At 36.7% G+C, this 23,589-nt stretch overlaps 1 protein-coding gene across 5 annotated transcripts in view; it reads right to left on the reverse strand.

The window, feature by feature from the left end:
* Window positions 1–523: 523 nt before the first annotated feature.
* Window positions 524–23,589, reverse strand: part of wdr37 (WD repeat domain 37) — a 59,053-nt gene continuing 35,987 nt past the window's right edge. For all 5 annotated transcript variants that reach the window (XM_067377976.1, XM_067377974.1, XM_067377975.1 and 2 more), the window contains 3 exons: window positions 5,863–5,997; window positions 5,264–5,378; window positions 524–2,300 (listed from right to left, as the gene is read on the reverse strand). In XM_067377976.1, coding sequence (XP_067234077.1) covers window positions 2,169–2,300; window positions 5,264–5,378; window positions 5,863–5,997 — 382 coding nt within the window. In that variant the 3' untranslated portion in view covers window positions 524–2,168. The remainder of the gene's footprint in view (window positions 2,301–5,263; window positions 5,379–5,862; window positions 5,998–23,589) is intronic.

Raw genomic sequence — 23,589 nt, forward strand, 5'->3', positions numbered from 1 at the left:
AGAAAAAAAGTCAAGATAAAATGTTGAGAATAAAGTCATTAAATTACGAGAAAAAAAGTCGTTAAATTTTGAGAAAAAAAGTCAAGATAAAATGTTGAGAATAAACTCGTTAAATTACGAGAAAAAAGTCGTTAGATTATGAGAACAAATTCGTTAAATTATGAGAAAAAAAGTCGTTAATTTCGAGAAAAAAAGTCGAGATAAAATGTTGAGAATAAAGTCATTAAAATTACGAGAAAAAAGTTGTTAAATTATGAGAACAAATTTGTAATTCAACGAATTTGTTCTCACAAAACATTTTTTTTCCAAGTCGTTTTGTTAACGACTTTTTTGCTCATAATTTAATGAGTTTATTCTCAACATTTTATATCGACTTTTTTCTCAAAATTTAACAAGTTTTTTCTTGAAATTTAACCACTTTAATCTCGCGATGGTTTAATTTTTTTATTATTGCTTGGCCCTAATCCTCTTCCGTATAAAAGCCAGGTGTTTTTTTACACACTATTTGTCAAGTGATTGGATTAATCAAAACGACGTGGCCATTGAAAGACATTTTCACTTTATTCTGAAGCCCAGCAGTGAGTGATTTAATTGATTCTATATCTCTACATTGTCATTATATGATGCAATATGTTTTTCAAATACAGCAAATTAAGTTACTCTCAAATAAAAAATAATGGCTCAATACAGAATACCCCACAGAACATTATACCAAGTTAGAGACAACTAAAATGTTGAAGATCAGTGTCACTTTAAGGACGTTCTGATGGGTCATATACGTACATGATGACAGCTTGTGTTGTTTGACAGCTGCATAAAAGATGAGTGTTTTCTATGCGTTTTTGCGTACATTTTAAGTCTAAAGTCAAATACAGCCCATTAAACATGGACATCACACAAATATACATCGCATAATAAACATCTTTTTGTTAGACCTAACAGATTTAACAGACAGTCTACGTGAAAAACTGACACTTCCCACCAGTGTTTCTAAGTAAAGTCCAACGTAGTTGTGGTGAAAGTCCAGTAATGCAGTAACAATGCAGAGTGTAACACACTGATGGAAGAGCTTCCATTTAAGGTTTTTTTAAAGTCATTTGAGTGAGGTTTCTGTAGATACGGCTAAGCACAGTGGTTCACACATCACAAGTAGTCCAAAGTACATCAGAAAGCCTGTCAAGCGTCAGTAGATCACACTGAGCAAGGCATTTGGTCAGATAATTATCGACAAATATTACAATATCGAAAATTCAGCTGCAAATACATCTCTTCCAAGTAAAAACTACAGCAACGTGAACTTGTTCTGAATTCAGATGAATTGGACTTGAAAGCCCTCGAAATGGAAGTGAACATCAATCGTAGGGCTTCATAAACAGTCACAATACTTAAAGTCTTACACTTCAGCTTCTTTTTTTGTTTTCAATAGGGTGAACGAGATTACACAGCAATTGTACAGCATTTTGCTTCACATATTTGACAGAGAGGTGGGTTTGTCATGCAAATGGACTTCGGCAATACTGACAGAAGCTGATTGGCCGCTTCAACGCCGGTTCCAATCAGAACATCAAGAAGGTGTGGATCCGTAAATGCGTTTAACCGACTTCCGTTCACAAAGGCAGAGTGCTCTTATGTTTCTTTCGCACATTTCATCTCTATAAAAAGCAAAGCAGAAATCTATACAAAACAAAAAAAAATCTAAAATGCTGTCGAAAAAATAAAAAGTCATCTGTACAAAGAAACAAACTGAACATTGCACAACAAAAATACCACTAAAGTGAACAATTACTTGAATGTAACAGCGCCAAGCCGTGAAGGAACGTTTCGGCAATGTCCTGTTCTCGCAGGATTCACGAGTCGCAGTTTGAATCATGCAAACGTAAAAAGACAAGACTTCACCAAACTATATGACCGGCGCAGGGGTAGATATGCAGAATATCCATGAAAAACACTTGAGTCTTCCTCACACGTTCAAGGCATGATGACCACAGGACAGTGACTGGGATGAAGCACTGAATCGTATCACACACACAACGTGAACGTGTTCTTTAGTTAAATCTACTGAAGGTGTGGCACTGAAGAACGTGTTCGAGGATTCAGCCATGATTGCGTGGATTGGCCGTGTTAAGCTTGTGTAAAACTCTTCACATATGGGTCGGGGTGTGAACGTGTCACTTCTCCTGCAGCAGGGCAGGGATGTTGATGTTCCAGCCGATGGCCTGGCGGTCGAAGCCACAGGTGAACAGATTACAGGCTTGGTTCTCCTCGTTCCAGGCAGAGCAGCACACCATACGCCGATGGCCCTGTACGTTAAATGCAACATGGTTGTCAGGATGCAAACAAAAGGTACAAAACAGGCTCATGCAACAGTTAAAAGGACTTTGGCCATCCTAGGTGTTCTTTGAGACGAACACAATCGGAGATATATTTAACCCTTAAATGCATGACTGTTTCGCCAATCATTCTTACATATTCGGGTCTTTATCGACCCGGATCTTTATCTAACACGGAAGGATCTCTACCTGTCGCGATAATATAAAACTCCTCTGATATTAGAGTAACAATTGCAGAAGAATAAAATAAAGCATATTTTGTTACCTTTTGGAGCTTGAAAGGGCTCCGTTTGGGCAGATGTTTTATGCCATCATCACTGTCCTCGTCAGAGCTCATTTCCCAGTAAATTCAGCAAATAATAGGCTAGTTTTATGTTTGAGGTCACGAATATGAGCCCATTCGCGATCTCAAACGTATTCTCAAAACTATATAATTTTCAACATCTTCAAAATCAATATTTTGATTGCCAACAGCTTCACCAGATCAATCCAGTAACAGTTACAGTCATATTTGATTGCGTTCAGTACTTGTTCTGCAGTAATCGTTGAGCCATTTCATGTTTCTCTTATTATTTCGTTTTCTGTCTGAATGAGTCGTCACTTCAGCATTGTGTATCAGACATTGTCACCTTGTGGAATAAATGTGAATTGCACAATATTCCATCATCTAAGATTCAATTATTGTTGTGCAGAAAAAATATACGTACACTCATACACACCTCGGGTCGTTTGCGACCCTATACAATTTTTACAAAAAATGAATACAAAAATAGGCATTCTCTTATAATTTTATGATTTTTTTTTCTTGTTATATTCTTTATAATGAATTGATTGAGGAATACCAAGAAGGTTGATGTCTAACTTTAAAAAATGAACGAGGAGGAGGGTAGTGAATGACGTCCCGGGTCACTAAAGACCCGAGGTATGCATTTAAGGGTTAAAAAAATATCTTGGCTCTTCCAAGCTTTATAATAGTGAAAGGGGGACCAGATTTTGAAACCCAAAAAAATTCATCCATCCATTATAAATATATAATCCATACTGCTCCAGTGGGGTTAATAAAGGCCTTCTGAAGCAAAGCGATGCATTTTTGCTAGAAAAATATCTATATTTAAAACTTTATAAATCCAAATAACTAGGTTCCGTCGGATGAAACGTACGCATGATGCTGGATGAAGGAGTATTGTAAGTTTCGACGCCTCTTGTCGTTCAAACAAATAGAGCTGAGCAACAAACTCAAGCTCCTCTTCTCTTATATCAAAATCCTCCGACATTTCTCTTTAAAATTTGTCGTTTTAGACTTCTAATTCGTGACCGGTGTTTTGTTTTGCTCTATCCTCTGTGCTTCCATGTTTGTCACTTTGTCATGAGTCGGGTCAGAGGTCACTCTTCCGTCGCAAATCAATGCGTACGGCTGTCTGCCGGAAGCTAGTTATCATAATTAATAAAGTTTTAAATATGGATATTTTCGTACAAAAACCCATTGCTTCACTTCAGAAGGACTTTATTAACCCCTGGAGCCATATGGATTAATTTATTATGGATGGATGCATATTTTTTTGGCTTCAAAATGTGGCCCCCCCTTCACAACCATTATAAAGCTTGGAGGAGCCAGGATATTTTTGAAATATATCTCCAATTGTGTTCATCTGAAAGAAATTCCTCTAGGAACTTTCCACCTAGGATGGTTTGAGGGTGAGCAAACCAGCTTTGGTGAGCATAAACATCAAAAAACTTCTGAACAGTAGTGTATATATTTATAAATCTGTACATATAAATATAATATTACTGTTTAATTCAAATGTTTTTTCAGTTCACTAAAAGGAGGTGTCATAAAATTGAGATTAAATGGCATAATTTTGCTTACTAAAATTTGAGACAACCAAGTTGGAATCATATATACACACACACGCAACCAGTCAAAAGTTTGGAAACATAACCATTTTTAATGTTTTTGAACAGTCTCTTATGCTCATTAAGGCTGCATTTATTTCATAATAAATACAGCAAAAACAATAATATTGTGAAATATTATTACAATTTAAAACTATGGTTTTCTATTTTAATATACTTAATATAATTTATTTCTGTGATCAAAGCTGAATTTTCAGCATCATTTCTCCAGTTTTTAGTGTCAAATGATCCTTCAGCAATTATTCTAATATGATGATTTGATAATCAGTTATTATCAATGTTGGAAACAGTTGTGTTGCTTAATATTTTTTTGGAAATATTTTTTTAGGATTCACTGATGAATAAAAGGATAAAAAGAACAGCGTTTATTCAAAATATAAATCTTTTCTAACAATATAATTCTTCATCACTTTTTATCATCCGTGCTGAATAAAAGAAAAAAGAAAAAAAATTACTGACCCCAAACTTTTGAATTTATTTTAAAGTATATTCAAAAAGAAAACCATAATTTTAAATTGTAATATTATTTCTTAATATTACTGTTTTTTTCTGTATTTATTATGAAATAAATTCAGCCTTAATGAGCATAAGAGACTTCGTTCAAAAACATTAAAAATAGTAATTTTTCCAAACTTTTAACTAATATAATATAATATAACATAATATAACATAATATAACATAATATAACATAATATAACATAATATAATATAATATAATATAATATAATATAATATAATATAATATAATATAATATAACATAACATAACATAACATAACATAACATAACATAACATAACATAACATAACATAACATAACATAACATAATATAACATAATATAATATAATACACACATTCTTAAGGAACAGCACCTCGCTAGTTTTTTCAGAGAAGGTCCATGAGGAGAAAAATAATCGAAAACAATCCAAAGAACTGTCTAGTGGTTAAAGAGTACAAGGCAACTTGACAGACATGGAGCAAAAAGAAAGGTAATAAAACCTCCCTGTGTGAAACGTACCTGTCTGTTGCTCCGTGGGAGACGGGCCAGACGGACCCCATTCATGTCAAACAGCCTGACCTGCCTGTTGTCATGCGGCAGAGCGATGATTCTTTGGTTCGCTGAGACACTTATCCTGCAGGTTAGGACAGTAAATCAATCAATAAACTCAATTAAGTATAAAGGGTAACACTTTAGTATGGAGAACACATATTCTCTATTAACTACGACTTTTGCCTCATTAAGCTCCTAATTTACTGCTTATTAACAGTTAGTAAGGTAGTTGTATTGTTTAAGTATTGGATTAAGGGGTGTAGAATATAGTCATGCAGAATAAAGCATTATTGTGCTTTATAAGTACTAATAAACAGCCAACATCGTATACACTAAGAATAAATATCAATCAACAGACAAAAAACTATCAACTAAAAATGTTATCCAAATCTTAAATACCATTTCTGGTTCAGAAGTCTGACTTATTCCTTTCACAATATTTAGATGTTGAGGAATACATTTCTCAATTTTTCAGAACTTTCTAAAACAGGCACTGTTGCCTCTACTTGTTCAGAAACAACAGTCTCAGGAAGCTGTCTTACACCTCACCAACCTGCTGCCCTTACCTATTAACGGCAGAGTCGGTGCGAATGGTAGCAATCGGAGATCTCATGTTCTTCAGGTCCCACACCTTGACGGTGCGATCGTCACTTCCAGACACCACGTTGTCCCCCACAGTGAACACGGCTGATGTCACAGTGCTGAAAGAAACAAATGGAAACATGCTCCAATCACTCTTTAACACCTGAAGTCCGAAAATATCACCCTGAACAAATGCACATGGTTTTCACAAAGTTTACATAAGATACCTATACAGATAGATAAAGACAACAAGAAGCAACCGGAAGTTACAGAAGGTCAAGGATCTTGGCTGCTAATGGGAAGGGCACCAATTTAATCCTGATCATGACTCACCAAGGAACTACTGTAACCGGGTTGTGAGATGTTATATTACTGAGATGGCAATCTTGCTGTGTAATAATTGCGTTCTTGAGCGAGACTCTTAACTCCAGAATGCTCCGGCAGGAATTGTCCCTGAATTAAGTGTGGCGTAAGGGACTTTGGATGAAATACATCAGCAAAATGGCAAGTCCCCTAAAAGTAACTAGCTCAGCACTCAAGTATTCTTTCAAAGGAAGATAGAGTCTCTCTTTTACTGGCATGAAAAATGACCGTACAGACTGACTAGAGAGGGCTCAAGGTGACCACAGTCCTACTCTTTGCAAAACCCAATGGATCAGGAAGCAGATCATGTGAGCTCCACTGTCTGCACTCCCATTGATTTTCTTTGTTTTACTCAAACTTTTTTGGTCATGCCCATCTTTAAAGTGGAATCGGCATTCGGTGCCGCTTTATAAAGGCAGTGGCATTGTTGAACATTGTCAAACAGGTAATATATAGTCTCGGCATGTTCTCTGCCTGATGCATATTAGTTGTGTCTCAATTCGCAGGTTGCATTTGTCGACTGAATACGTCATCAAGGATCCATCATTTCAGAAAACTAGCCATTATAAAATTGACGATTCCCTGTGTGGAAATTTCGTAAATTGTTCTAATTTCTTTGGAATGCAATGGTTACTTTAGTCTTCGAAATGAGTCACAGCAATTGCACAAAAAAATGGCATGATCTGGTGGAACTCACCAGTTTCAATCTGACTGGTTCGCTTCTACACAACTTAAAGGGTTAGTTCATTAAAACATGAAATTTCTGTCATTAATTACTCACCCTCATGTCGTTCCACACCCGTAACACCTTTGTTTATCTTTGGAACACATATTCAAATATTTTTGATGAAATCCAAGGGTTTCTGAACTACATTTAAGCAGCAACGTCATTGCACCTTTTGAGGTCCAGAAAGGTAGTAAAGACATCGTTAAAATAGTCCATGTGACTACAGGACAATTTTAACGATTTTAAATATTTTGGACTATTTTAACGATGCCATTAATTCCTTTCTGGACCTCAAAAGGTGCAATGAAGTTGCTGCCTATTTGTGGGTCAGAAACCGTCGGATTTCATCAAAAATATCTTAATTTGTGTTCCGAAGATGAATGAAGGTCTTACGGGTGTGGAACGACATGAGGGTGAGTAATTAGTGACAGAAATTTCATTTTTGGGTGAACTAACCCTTTAAGGATTCAAGGTGGACAGGTTTGGACTATAGTTGGTCATCTTCAGACGCGTTCATACTGACGTCGGTTGACTCTAAAGGTGATGATACACAGGACAACTTTTTGAGCAATGTTGCTTGGGCACTTTCCCATTGAGAATGAGCAACAAATTTAAATCTGGATACTTTAGATCAGTCATGGGCAATTTCTTGAGATCATCCAATCAGAATGCTGAAAGCCGATCACGTGGCCGGCTTGGAGACTTCAGAAAAAATTAAAACAAGATGGCGGCCTCTCAGCGGCAGTGGAGCGAAGAAAAGGAGAGTGAACTTATATCTTTTTTAGCTGGTAAGTTGTCATGTGTCAAGCCAAAACAGGGAATTTACCTCATTTAATGCTTAAAATACCCAATTTAATGTGCGTTGGCTGTAATTTAGCCATCGAATGTTTTCAGTTTTCAATACTAAAAAGACATGTTCTGTTTAAAGTCTGTAGTGGCGTAGGCTGTAGGGAGTATGGCATGTGAATGTAGCTTTTGACGTGATCAACGCAGGTTCGAATCCGCCTTTTGCCAAACTCGCTCTTCTCTCTTTTCCTATCACAAATCAGACCGGAAAGGGAATTATTATAAATAATAAAAATGAAGAAAATTTTTGAAAAGTTGAAATAAAGTGCCTAACGAATGTTTATAATAAAGTATTTATTGGGTTGGCAATAGATTTTCTCCTCTCTGATTGGTTGCTGCCAAATGTCCTTTGTCTCATCAGGTTGCCCGTTGATGGCAACATTTCCCAGCAACACTGTTCAAAAAGTTGCCATGCGTATCATCACCTTAAGTAGGCATTCTTATTAGTTGCATTATCCAGCTAATTATGAGGCAGAAAACATGAGCTGCACTGTCTACAATACCATTCACCACATTGTACCATTGCGTATTAGCAAGTAAGATTTGTATCAACTTTTGCTTTAAATTGCCAACTCTCATTGAAAAAAAGTTTGGAAAGTGACCGGAAGCAGGGGCGTCGCTAGTTGGGGGAAATGTGGAGAGAGGACCCAGAGATCACAATGTTACCCTTCTTGTTAACTGAACAAAAGGGCCAGAAAACATAGCAGCTCCACTGACCAGAAGTCAAAGTTGTCTATACAAGCAATCAGTCTTAAGATTGTGGAAAGAGGAGAATCATTGGTCAAAGTGTTCCTATGTCAGAATATGTTGCAGAAGAAATATCCTTTAATATCCTAAAATAATTTTTGTGCACATGATGAAAGCATTGCGCTATCCCTCTACATCTTGTGACACAACATCCTCATTGAATGTCAGTGACTTCACAGAATTCCCAGAGCATGCAATCACCTTAAGTGGCCAATTCTTGGCCAGAATAAGCTATGATGTAGATCAGACTTTATGCTGATAACCAAAGGTCTGGCTACGTGAGCTTATCTAGTATGTGACTTCTGTAATGAGGCTTGAGTTGCTACTGGAATTGAATCTTCCCGACAAATTATATTATTGTGATTATGAAATTAAACTCATCTTTCCCTGGTTGGTAAGACCACCCTCTGCTCCTGTACAGGGCATGAGAGCACCAGCAGCTGGGGCAAAATGAGGCATAGAGAGTGTGTGTGTGATTTGAGACAGTCTGGGTGAACAGCAGGAATGTCAGCAACCCTCAGGGTCACAGCGCACATTTAACTGCTCCGCTCAGCACACACACTTCCATTTAATGGACCTTAATATTTCTAATCTATCACGTCATTCCCTGCTGACATTTCTCTCCTCTTTGTATTCCCTTCTCTCAGGAGAGAAAAATGAAGAAAAAAAAAAGAAAAGGGCCAGAGTTGGTGCTCCACTCGCCTCTAGCCGTGCTAATTTGAATTGACATGATATTAAGGTTTAATTAGGGGCTAAATTCCACTGCATTAAAGATTTGGAGTTGGGTTTGGCCGTATTTAACAGCTTTGCTCGGCTCGCTCCGGCACAGTTCACATCCAAAGTGAAGCGTGGAAACACTTTCTGACATCGTGGGTTGCCACCGGAAAGTAAGGGTGGGGGCGGTGGTGGGGCCGATAATAGATTAAAAGCTTGATTAAAATCCTATTACAACTCAAATGATATTTTGGGAATGTTCCGTTTCCCCTGGGACCACTGACAAGCAAGGTCGAGACTCATTAGAGGAAGAGCAGCGTGTGTGTTTAATAGAGATCCAGTGCTGGAGAATAACCAGGTCTTTAAAACAATTACTAACGTAGTTACATGTGGTCATGCTTTTGCTGATGCTGGGAAAGACAAGATGTAGGTTTCGTAATTATAATTGACAATTATGAATTTCATATATTTAAAACAAAGTTTATTCTGTGTACATAGTAAAGGAATGTCTAAATCCAATCTAGTATTATTTTCTTTCTTCCTTGGTCTGTACTATGAAAATGAATAAGGATGGATGAACATGGTCAATTCTTCAAAAATGACAATAAAGCACCATAAAAGTGACCAATATGACTTATACTACATTACAAGTTTTCTGAAGTCATACGATTGATGTGACGAACAAAAGTCTTTATTTACCAATAATCTCGCCCTCCACCATTACTCTCAAATCCTATTCGTGCCTCCACATAACAAAAATTTAAACGCAACTTCCAATGGAATTAGACTAGTTATTGCACATCTCCATTTATATCTGTTGGCTGGAGACTAAACTTTTTTACGTTCAACATAAGAAAGCCATATGGGTTTAGAAAGACAGTTTGACTGAACTATTCCTTTAAGATTCAACAAATAGAAGTAGTCATTAAGCAGTTCACTTATTACAGATTCAGTCCCCATTATGTAACCTCAAGTGTCAAGCGTCTTGATCGAGGGTCCATAAATGAATCCCTACTTGGTTCAGACCTACACCCTTTTGGCCTCCAGCCTGAATCTTTAACCACTAGTCTGCATCTGCGAAACAGAAATAGGTGGGCTTGTCATCCAGAATTTACGTGATCGGTCTCAAAGGAGACACCAGCTGTGATATTTCTTCAGTGAGAAACCCATTCTGACACATTCCCCAAGACAGCAGGTGTGTCTCCCTCTGTCTGTCTGAAATCGAGCACACTGGCGATACTCTCATAAGCATCCTGACAGACAGATAGTGTGTCTGACAGGAAATGCCCTGCAGATGAAAGAGGAATGAGGCAGCAAACACTGCGTGCCCCTGTGTACAGCGCCTCTCATGTCATGTATCATTTGTACTGTGCCACTCATTAGCATTTGCACCATCATTAGATGATTAAGGCCCTGATATACTCATTGGTAGTTCTTTTTTGCTCTTTGTTTAAGGGTAAAACAAAGTTCAGAATACATGTGCAGCGATATACTGTTATCGAACATCTGACGCCGCCCACACTGCTGAAAGCGATGTTTAGATTAATATGTAAATATGTGCTGCACGCTTTCCTCTCAGTAACAAAATTAACACTACAAAAATGAGAAAACAGCAAGCATTTTTTTTATAGAAATCATAAGAAAAACATCAGATCATAACAACATGGATATGTTAACAGGAGCTCTGCAAATCAGCACTCCAGTAAAGTCACGCCATGTTCATTTATATGCAAACTTTTTTTGAGAGTTTGCTTTGGCAAGCCATTTCGAACTCCCAAAACGAACATCGTTTTGGCCTGATTTTGTTCGAAGCTGCATCAAATCAGTTCATTCTTTGATTTCGTTATATTGGGGCCATTAGGGGACGACATTTTAGGCCATTCTGCCACCATTTTGTGCACCAATATGCACAGGCTATAGCAGGGCTCGTCAACCGGCGGCCCGTGGGCCAAATATGAGCCGCCAATCATCTTCATCCGGCCCGCGGCACCCCAATCTCCTCCTTTCCTGGCGGTGCGGCTGAATTTGGTTAGAAACCATGGCCGCAGTGGCGCATGCAGGTGTACGGCTATATACGCGCTGTTCGTACCATGCACGCTCCTCCGACTCACCTGAGAAACGCTTTCAGTCCAAATATTTCAGCAGTTATTATGCGCGTCCCGTATTTCTGTTGACTTTCTTTTCCGTGAACTGGCTAAACGCGCTTGCATAATGATATGAAACGATTTGGATTCGTTCGGACCGCTCTGTCACCGAATCATCTGTAGATATTTGTCGGTCAGTAACAACAAATACAGAACAAATAGCGCCGTTTTCATGTGTTTAACTATTTAATTTTGAACTATGCAGCACGGCCCAGTGGATAACGGAACGGAAAGGGAGATTAGCGTTTCAATTCGACACACGCCTCTCGTTTACAAAGTACAAATCACTCGATGATTAAACTAGTTGTAAATTGGATGAAACAGCCTCAAAATTCCAAACCAGACTGATGAGGAAAACAGGAGAAATGTGCCATGAATGAAGATAGAAGCCTTTTAAATTCCAAAATCACCACCCTTTCAAACATTTACCATGAATGAACTGTAGTAAATTACCATGGTTTGTGTAAATGTGGAATATTTATATTGAAAACTGTTATAGCCATTTATATTGCAATATTTATCAGGTGGGTAGGGGAATATATAATTCATGTCTTTGTTAAGGTGTCGTTTGTACCTGTGTTTGGGTGTTTTTTTATAGGCCTATATAATATATAATAATATACTATCATTAGACAGTGGTAGTGAGTAGCCATGTATGGTTTTACCTTTGGTTACCAAGTCTCACTGTGAGAATATTTTCATTTAAGCCTAATAATTAATAAAATAATTTTTACCAATAAGATCCTCCCCTCCCCTCTCCCAGCCCACCTCAACTTTTTGATTTGATAATCCGGCCCTCGAATGAAACTATTTGAAGAGCCCTGGGCTATAGGTTTACAGGGTCACGTTTTTCAAGTCAAATATCAAGTTCCAAGTCCAAGTCAAGTCTCAAATTCTGTTTTGGTCTCAAATACAAGACCTCAATGACTTTCATTCTTCTGTGGAACTCAAAAGGAAAACTTTTGAAGAATGCACAATAAAATGTAAAAGTTTTACCCAAAAGCACCACAAAAGCATCATAAAAGTAGTCCATATGACATCTGTGCTGTATACCCAGACTTTTAAAGCCATATTATGGCTGTATATGAGGAACAGATCTAAACTGATCATCTTGTCACCTTCATGAATGAGAGTCAAATCTTTTCAATGACTTGGTTGATTTGGTTAAGCAAATAATTTCCTAACAATTTGCATGATATCTTTACGTGACCACTGTCAGCATGAAAAACTAAACAAGATAGAATAGACTTTTATCAAGTGCTCATCTAGATGCATTCAGTTTGGCCTTCAGATTCAGGTTTCTATCTCTGGTCACACACAGTATACACTACTTAGCTCTAAAACTGTCTCTCTTTAAAGTTTTCAATGCTTATGCTGCAAACAGCAGAAAAACTGGGCAAAGGCTTGAATGTTTCATCTAAGTGTCCATATGTCGTAATGCTGCGCTCGTGGTGTGTCATGATGCTCTGGGTTAGTGAAGTGAGACAGGCATATGTCAGCTGTACGGCACAACTGAGATAAACTTCACTCACTATAAGAAACTGTACAGCAGTTTATGAGCCTTGGTTTGCAAAAAATAGAAATGCGTTGTTATTAGTACTGATGGTTTGAATCTAGCTACAGTGCTGTGAAAAAGTATCTACGCCCCATAAAAAGTGTACGTCTATATCCATCATATAAGAAATACAGATATTGGATTTGAAATTCATTAAAGGGTAAGCTAAGACTGAGTATGCTGAATTTGTAAGGACACTGCAGCATTCGTAATATCATGCCACATTCTGCGGTGTCTTTTTTAAAAACACAATTCATAAAAAAAAAAAAATTCAAAATATGCAATACACTTGACTATACTGAAATGTTGCAATCCTGCATATTTAAAGTTCTCATGCTTTTAATTGAGCTTAGAAGTCACAAGGTGACCCATCAATCTTCTATTGCTCACAAGTCTTTGTGTGATGCAAATTTTCAAGTCAGAGTTCATTAAACTCTGGAATGCAGTGAAATTCATATGAAGTTGGGTCTCCTGTCAACTGAATTTGCATGTGCATTAATTGAAGTCAGTGGAACAAAAAGTTAATGTGACAATCGTTTAGTTCACTCAAATGAAAATTCTGTCATTTCCTCATTCTGTAATCATTTACTTGTTTTAGGGTGTCTTCAGATCCATAGATTGTTTGCATTGTTCCGAAACAGGGAATTAATTAGTTACAATATTGCATTTTCCTCTTGGTTTGGTTCGTTTTCACAAAGCAACATTTCAAAGTGTACCAAAATGTGTTTATGCAAGTCACATGCGAAAAGAACTGTTCTCTTATTGGACAGAGTTCCCTCTGCATCATCCATCAAGATGACAGACAAGTTCGCTCCACAAGCTTATTGTGGCTTATTTGTAGTCGTTGACACACACGTAAAGACTATATCCCTGCATTATTATGTAGCGCAAGCGCTAAAGATGCAAATGCAATGGTCAAACACATCCATTTAGTACACATTTACATAGAAAAACAAATGAAAAATATTGCAGTGGAATGAAAAAAATGTGTTTTGTGTGAATGGCCCCTAAGATTTTCATTTATTTTTGAAACACATGAAAATATCTGAATGAAACTTGAGTGATTTCTGTCTCTCCATTCTAAGTCGATTCACCCAAAACTTTGCCAGTTAAAAACGTTCATAAAGAAATCCATTGTTTATTATACAGCTATGTGGAGCTGGATTTTGGATTCGATTGTGGGCGGGGCTACCCATTATGGGGTAAAAAGAAGAAACCACACAACTTGGTAAATGTGTGTTTATGAGCGTGTATGTGTGTGGTGTTGTAGAGTCATGACTTGATGAATGAGTGGAGGAAGTGAAGGGAAGTGAGGATAGCAGGATGTCAGATGGATAGGAAGTCTGAATGATGGGAAATCAGGATCAGGAGATGAGTGTGTGTGTGTGTGAGAGAGAAAGGTCTAGCATGACTCATGTATGCGTGCTATGCATGGACCGACAGACATGCTCAGCTTGAATGAACATAAACTCAGCCTGTGTGAAGGTGTGTAAGTGTGTGTGTCTGGTCTTTAGGAGGTCCTCAGCTCCTGCCAGGAGCGCTGCAGAGCTCATTCATCTTACGGTCCCAGTGCAGCAGAGCATTCACTCCCACTGACAGCACAACACCCTCTCTATGTCTCTCATGCGTGACTCAATCAACCCACACACACACTGCACTGTACACCACTCATTACAACCAACAGCTGTCTCTACAGCCCACACACACACATCTGCATGCAGGAATACTCATACATGCTGCTATCTCCTGTCAAACATCTCATTCATTAAGCTTTTCGATGCACTTCGAAGTCAAACTTTCCATGTCAGGCGTTACATATTCAGAGGAAAACTCATCTCCAAAATGCTAGGGAGTTGTAGGTGGTTATCATGGCATTGTTATTTAGTTGGTAAGGTGTTCTGAGTGTTTTCTAGCATGTCCCATTGACCAAAAGTCAAGAGTCTATTCTAAAGTGTCTATGATATTATGGGACTGTTGTGAGATTTCTAGGGCCCTATGAAATGGGTTTCATTTTTTCCCAAAATGTAGTGTTCAATTTAATGGTTCAAGGATGTATAATCAATTGAAATCAATTTAATAATTTATCCTTTTTTTGTCGCTTTAATTTTCTGGATTCTGTGATTCATTACATTTTATGATGTACTATTTAATTCATCTTGAAAAAAATGTAAATGAAATTTGAACAATTCCTTTCAATTTTTGCCACACAAAGTCTTGTTTACTGCTTAAATTGCTGAAAATCCTGTGATATTCTGTAAATACTGTTTTAATAAACTGTATTATTGTTTTTAATTTTAGAAGCACATTCTATTGTACAATAGTAATATATTTCCATCACAATTTCAAATTAAATCAAACTTTCTCTGGAGATGAAGCTCATGTGGTCCTCGTAGATGCTGAAAACACTAAAGCTACTTTTCACACATTTCTTTATTTTGCCACTCCAATGTCTGATTACATAGAGAAAAAACATGAGAAAAACTGATGCACAGGTGTGAAAGTGTTGACATGAGTGCGAGCGCGTGTCTGTGTTGAGTGTTGCTCAGGGCTCAGTGACGAGTGAATTCAGCGGCCCAACATAATTAGCTGCGTCTCATCAACTCCTGTGTAACCTGACAGCACGGGAATCAATCTGATACCCGAGTCGCATGTGCAAGCTCTTCAAATATAACAAGTTCAACTATGATACGACAGAGGAAAAATGTGTTTTCCATCATACTTGTTGGTGTTATATTGTCAGGTAATACCTACATTCATTTAATTTACACTGTACTCTTCATGTACATGACCAAAGCAGTAAATAGTTATCAAAAACTTTAAAAAAGAAAATTTTAGTTTATCTAACAATGTCCAACAGTGAATATACATGCAATGCAGATTTTTTTTTTCTACCATGAATGTATTTCTCACACCTCCAAATTAAAACAATGAGAACAACAAGAAGAAAAAAATAAAAGAAAATCATTCACACTATCATGGATTGCAAAACACAGTTAAACCTTTTATGGTCCCACTTTATATTAAGTGGCATTAACTACTATGTACTTATTTTTTGATGTAAGTACAATGTACTTATTGGGATCATATTGAATTGCAAAACACTTTAGCTGCTATTGAGGTGGGATACGGGTAAGGTTAGGGAAAGCTTTGTTGGTATGTGTAGGTTTAAGGGTAGGGGTTAGGGTTAAGGGAAGGGTCAACAGTGTAATTATAAATGTAATTACAGAAATTAATTACACATGTAATTACATGCAGGTATAAAATATAAGTACAATGTAAAAAAATGTATGTACACAATAAGTGCATTGTATCAAATGATTAATTTAAATGCAAGTATATAGTAGTTAAGGCCACTTAATATAAAGTGGGTCCCTTTAAATTAAGGTCCAATTCTCACCATTAAATAACTTAGCTACAACTTTTGCCTCAAACTCCTAATCACTGCTTATTAATAGTTAGTAAGCTAGTTGTTAAGTTTAGGTATTGTAGGGTTAAGGGATGTAGAATATGATCAAGCAGAATAAGGCATTAATATGTGCAATAAGTACTAATAAACAGCCAATATCCGAATAATATCCATGCTTGCTAATAAGCAACTAGTTAAAGGTGCCATATGTAATATTTTTGCAGTAAAATATCCAAAAACCACTAGGCCAGTGTTATATATTTTGTTCACTTGAGTTCTTACAATACCCCAAATGTTTCCAACTATTTGTAAATCGTGAGAACATTGCAATTTTAACCAAGGCTCCGGGACGTGTGAGGAGTCGCCTGTCAATGGCGTCATACCCGAGTTACCCTTGGTTTCCGGTTTTATTTTGTAGTAACCATGGAAACACCAAAGACGCTTTAATATTTACATGTTTTAATAGACAAGGGAACAACTGTTTTGATATATTTATAGACGGAAAACTAATTGTTGTTATATAGCTCAATGTGTTTAGTCTTATTGTTTAAATCTAATCTTTATTTTTTTGCGAGTCTCATGCTTTACCATGCCTCAGAGAAAAACACTATTTTGTGAAGTAGCTAACATAGCATAATCAGAAGCAACTTTATTTTTAGTAACAGTAACACAGCATTTTCTCCATCATACAATATGTTTTAAAATGAATTGCATGCCGTTTATCAACACAAGCCATCCAGCATTTAATCTGATATTGTAAAATGGATCGATCTTACTGCAGTAGCAGCCGCCGAGCGAACGCACAGAGTAACGTTATAACATCATTTTCAACACTCTCAAATGTATCTAATATGATAAACAGAGCTGCGTTACCTCATACTCATGACCAGAAAAGCGGAAGCGGTGCCGGTGACTGTGGCATAATAAAAGTCCCGCTGCTCGTGAGGCGTGTGTTGATCAATCGCTCCAGCTCCTCGTTCAGCTCCACAACACTCCCTCCTGCTCTGCTTCATACTACAGTAACGTTAATAATCGCATCCATGAACATGATTTCTTCCCGAGTAGGATCCCAATTCTTTTCCACCAGCCATTGAGGTGAAGACCACATGTCCCAAGATTCCACTCTCAAACTTGCCGTTATCAAGCTACGCCTTTTTTTAATAGGCTTCTAGCGACCTCTAGCGGACAGGATTCTTACATACTGTAGCTTTAATAGTGAGAAATGGACCCTAAACTAAACTAAAAAAAAAAAAAAAAAAGTGTTACCCAGTTTTGACTAACACACTTTTCACTTTTTCTTTTGTATTTATTTATACATTGTTGGAATAAAACAGCTGACTCCTATTTTTTTAGGCTAGCTAGAATTTAAGGTTTCCTAAAAAAATGCATGACTAGAAAAGTAGTCTGCAGGTGCATTTGAAATGTTTTAACCGATCGTCTTGTAATGAATGTCATTTCAGTTCTGCTTTCTGAATATGAATTATATGCAGTAAAAGACATGGTCTCTTCAGACCTTAGAACTGTAAATTATTTATGAGCTTCTACAACTTTTGACCTCCTAACTAAGTGTTTCTCAACGGGGGCGGTACCGCCCCCCAGGGGGCGTTCAGAGAACAACGGGCGGCGTTGGAAGCAAGATTTTTAAAGGGGGGGTGTTCTGGTGTTCTAGGGGGGCGTTCACGAGTTTACACCAAAGATCCAGGCAAGACAAGATTAAACTTGCAAAAGAATTGCCTACAACATTCTAAAATCTGCCAGTTTCACGCAACATGTAAGCTAGGCTATGTATCGGTTCTTTTGCAACGATTATTTTTCCAGTCATAGACCAGTGCTCAAGCGTTGACAAAAATTCACGTGCACAAAAATGTGTTTCGCGCTGACAACTATCCAGCGCTGAACCACGCAGCGGAGGAATGGAAAGTTGACAAGCCATTAAAGTATTGACTTAAGAACAACTTATATTTTCAAATATGTTCAATAAATCATGTTCCCATTCACTCCGGTGACGAATTTTAAAATGAATTAAACTAAATTCTATTTATAAAGGTAAAACTTTTACATTTTTAATGTCTAATGACAAAATGTTTTCTTTGTTCACAAAGTAATTTACTGGGCATTATTGTTAACTCGCAAGACTGTAAGGAGAAAATGACAATTTGATGGATAATTAATTTAAAGTTCTGTAATCACATTTAGGTAATTTCGCCGTCACATCTGAGTGCAAAACGCTGCTTGGATAATTTCAAGATAGGCTAGCTAGTTAAAAATAACTAATAATACAATAATAATTTTATCTAATTGTTCATATGTGTTTATTCTTGTTAGAAGATTTTTTATTTATTTATTTATTTTTTTTTACTGATTATGGACACAAATTAATCATGACAAACCAAATAAATTATACCATTGATGATAACAAGCTGATACCAAGGTATTTAAGCCTATAATTATAACTTAATTTTTCATGAAAAATCACGATTGTATTTACTTATCTTTTTCGAAAGTAAGATTAATGTAAGCAGCTTCTTGCAATACTCTCCTAAATGCGTAATAACACATTAGCGCTGAAATGACCGTATGGTCGTTTTTACTGTCCAATGACAGCCCATACTCTGAGTGGCATGGGAGAGAGTCAGAAGTTGATTTGATGCCCCTACGAGTTTATAATAGCATACTTTAACTATATTTGCAAATGGATAACAAAAACTGTCAAATTGTTTTTAAATGCTGGCTTTATTAAACTATGTTTTAAATATGTCAATAAACAGTCTCATATATCGATTTATTTTTTATATACTATATTTATTAATTTATTGTTCTATTTTATTTAGCATTTTTACATTTAACATGAATAATCAAACATTTAACATAAAACAATTATTGCACAAATTTTAAATGTCTACTCATTTGTCCTTTTTAAAATAATTCATTAATTTACATTTTTATGTTTTAATTAAATTGACTTATGCTATTCCTTATTCTTTCGGTTTATAAGGTGTCACAAGAAATCTTGCATTCCAATGCTTCCATTTATAATATAATAGCCATAATAATGTCAGAATTATCAAAGAAATTCAATAGGCAGACGCAGATTATCTCGAGTTTTGCGTTAGTTCAAATGCGCGTTAAGGTGATGGAAACCATTTATTGGCATACTCATGGTGTGTAGTGACCATTTGTGCGTAAAACACCATGGCATTATGCATTAGGCCCAACAAAGTCTGACAAACAGCCCTCGACATAGAAATCAGATGTTTAAACTCGTAGTTATTTTGTGCGCAAGCGCGTTCATGTGGAGACTGCAGTGTATGGGCATACGCGTTTAACCAGTATTTCATCGGTTCTTCTGCGTCTCCTCACAGCATTTCAATAAAACGATATCCAACAACACAAGCTCTCTCTGTAGTCACAAGTTCCCTTCATAATGCAAAGCATGTGACTTGCACGCTTAAGTTTCAGAAAACATCATCATTGAAATTTATATGTTTATGTAATTATATAATTTATATGTATTCTTTATATCACAGGTTTTCAAACCCTGTGTCACGAGACTTAATGGGTTGGAATTTTCATAAAAGCATAGTCTAAAATGAATATAAAACAAAATATTTGACTTAATTGATTAACAAATCGAAAGAAAATAAAAACTGCCCAATAGTAGCCTATATACTGTCAAGTTTGATTCATTTTTGTGAGGTGCGGCGCTCCACAAACAAGTTCAAGGAAAGGAAACTGAGATGGCAAAAAACGCACTTTTCTTATTTTGCAAAAGCATAATGTTCTGTTTTTAGTGTGAGTGTATAAAAGTAAACTTCGCAGTATCGAATAATGTCTTATTCATATCTGTAAATTAAGGAGTATTTTTGTTTCTGCTGGTAAGGAAACAGTTGAAGTGATCGCGCCGGCGCACTCAACATATTCATTGCAAACTTGACATCGCAGCCTGTTCATTATCAAAATAAAATACCGTCAGCCAAACATATAAAAAATTACACTGCTCATTTTACATACTCCGTAATATCCTATCTGTGCCGTTCAGCGTGACCACCGCTGAAACTGGTCCTGCCAAACACATTTTTGCTCATGTGAAGAGGATGATTGTTCGTTGATATTGAAACGGGAGTGAAGTACAAATCCTATTTGACATAATAAATAAAAATTCAGCATCCAAATACATTGCTAATATGGAAACATATGAATTCGTGCCGAACGAGAAAGGCTGCTTGAGAACACCGGTTTTTACTTTCAGTTTCACTTCAAATTAATTAGTTTGGGCTTGTTTATAAGCTACTTATAAGTTTTATTCTTGTTCTGTACATGTATATTATATATTTTAGTACTCTTATGCTTGGCTTGACTTGGTTTGGTCGCGTCAATTTAAAAAAAAAAAAAAAAAAAAAAAAGTCGTTCTTTAAAAAAAGTTTGACAGCCACTGCTTTATATGTTGCTTATGTGTCGGAAAACACAAAACACGGCATGGACCACTTTTGGTGTTATATGAGAGGGGGATCCCCAAATGAGGTGCCGGATCAGATTTCAGAGGTTCCGGTTCCAGCATGTCCCGGCACAAATTAAGGGCTTCCTGCTGCTGTTCAGTCAAATCAAATCTGTTATGTGGCTTTCAGTGACATGCTTTTAATTATGAAAGCTGCAGTCCGTAACTTTTGGTATTTGGGGGGCGGTAAAGGACCTGGATAATGGATAGGGGGCGCTGGCCCAAAAAAGGTTGAGAACCACTGTCCTAACTGAACCCCTTTGCACAAATTGATCATAGAAAGTATAAATAAAAATGAATAATGTTTTTTACTAGTCTTATTAAATGCAAATAATACATTTTCAGAGTTGAGAGATGGTTACAACTACACAGCCCAGCCTAATATAGCTTACATATTGGGAGATATTTGCATGCACCAGGGAGCCGCTTTCAAAATGCAGGGTATTGAAATCACATTTTCTACTAGATAAGACATTCGTCAGATGCTTAGGCTCTGTTGTGCAACGAATCCTCCACCATGGTCTTGTCAGTCATCTCGTCACTTACTCTCGTCATGTGATCAGTAAACTCTGATTTCTGCTGCACTATGTACGACTCTGCAGCTTGTGTTGGATGAGCTGGATGGGATTGAAGCGACTGTTATTCAACTTAATTAAATGTTTTTTATTTTTATAAAAAGCAAAACGACAGTGGAGGCGTAATGTAAATGTAGCGGTGGCATATTCTATCCTAATTTCACCCTCACTCTGTCATGGCAATATCACAAGTCAGCTTTTCACCTTGACGAGAATTCTCGTCACACCCCTAGTAATTTGTGTAAAAATCATTTTCATACAATAAATATTGTAATTTTGTTTTTTTAAATATATCAATACTTGTGAATCAGCCCCTGGAGTTTAAAAAATTATATTTAAGAGAATATTTAAATAAAGCCATATGTAATAACCATTTTATAAAAGCAGTATTGCGAACACAGTCACAGGTAAAGCGCTTCTGTTGTGTGTCGTGCCAAACAATGACTATATTCCCACTATAGCACGGCTTCTGGTACATTATTACTTAAATATGACGCCTTTGAGTAATTAATGAACTGAATGAGTTGTGTGTGGTTGCAGATGATCCACGGCGCTCTTCGTCAGAAATGCACGAGAGCCAAATGAACAATCGGCGAGTGGCGATATCAGAGCGCCTCCCGTCAGTCTCAATGAGAGTGAAGGACAGTAATTGACTTTGCACGGAGGGGCTGACAGTGGGAAGCGTGCAGCAGTACGCCGGCTAATCTCATTACGCTGATTGTCTATTTGAGAGCATTACGCTGGGATCTGACGGAATTATACATGTTGGGCTTGAACATAATGAGCGGCGTGTAATCCCCGGTAATCAAAGACTGCAGCGCCTCCTCATTCCTGCCTTAACCAGCAATAACCACCACGCAACTGATTTCACACACCACCAAAACGCAGCTCACACTGCAGCTGGTGACACGTGTAAAACGGGATTGCTCTGAGAAAGAAGAAATGAGACAGATCGAACACTGGAAATAAATGATACAGAGCAAGACAGCAAAGGGTTTGCTTTTACTTGGTTTTGATGAAGTTGGTGTGAATGAAATTAAGGGGAGAAAAAAGTGCATACTGAGCTGTTCCTGTAAATGCTGTACATGCACTGCCATCTAGTGGTCAGAGAGAAACATTTAATAAAATTAATGCCTATGATGTAATCCATGAACCTTAATAAATAACATATTAATGTCTAGAATTTGGCTTCATTGCTTGTGTGTTCCAGAGAAGCAAGGAAGCCATACTTTGGAATGAGACTCCGAAACTCTTAGCATCTACATAGCAACACCCTAGCAACTACCCACAACATCCTTTTTTTTTTTCTTCAGAATTGACAAATATTTATCGTTATTATTTTCGTATATTTTTAATGAACTTTTATTTGTATATATTTTCAGCTTTCATTTTAATTTTCGTTTAAGTTTTAGTCGTGTTTTTTTTTTTCATTAACTTTATTATTATTGTTATTTAATATTTCTATTTTTATTCCGCTTTAGTTTTAGTCATTTTAGTACTTATACTTGTTTTATGCCAGTTAGCTGCCAAGGCAACATTTCCAATTTGAATTTAAGTTTATTAATTATTAATTATTTATTATTTAAGTTTTTCATCTAATATTTATATTGTACATCAGGTTAATTTCAATTAATGAAAATTATTTTTAATAGATTTAGTTAAAGTGCCCCAATAATGGATTTTTGAAATTGACCTTTCATGCAGTGTGTAACATAGCTCTAAGTTAATGAAAACATCCTGCAAAGCTTTAAATCTGAAAGTGCACATATTGCACGTGCAGACGCCAGGGAAAATTCATTTTATTTTTTCAACAATACCAAAGCAGTACAGTCTTTTTTTTTTTGTGTTCCAGTCAATTTACTGACGACTGCTTCTCAAACCTCGGGGAGTTTAACGCAGGATTCACAAAAAGCTTAAAATATGGATCAATGCCCAGTTTATTTGGACCAGCTTGCTCCTCTGAATCTCAGCCTGTAAGTATGATTAATAATTGATGTTTATATTTTCTAGCGATCATTAAAAATTCACAGTTTTGAATGTTATGTTGTGTAACATACACCCAAGTCTGTATGTCTCCTGCTAACTGGCTAACTCACGTTTCTATAGTTTTGCTATTCAGATGTGGGTCCAATATTGTCT

Source organism: Chanodichthys erythropterus, chromosome 23 (genome assembly GCF_024489055.1).
Source record: "Chanodichthys erythropterus isolate Z2021 chromosome 23, ASM2448905v1, whole genome shotgun sequence".
Lineage (NCBI taxonomy): Eukaryota > Metazoa > Chordata > Actinopteri > Cypriniformes > Xenocyprididae > Chanodichthys > Chanodichthys erythropterus.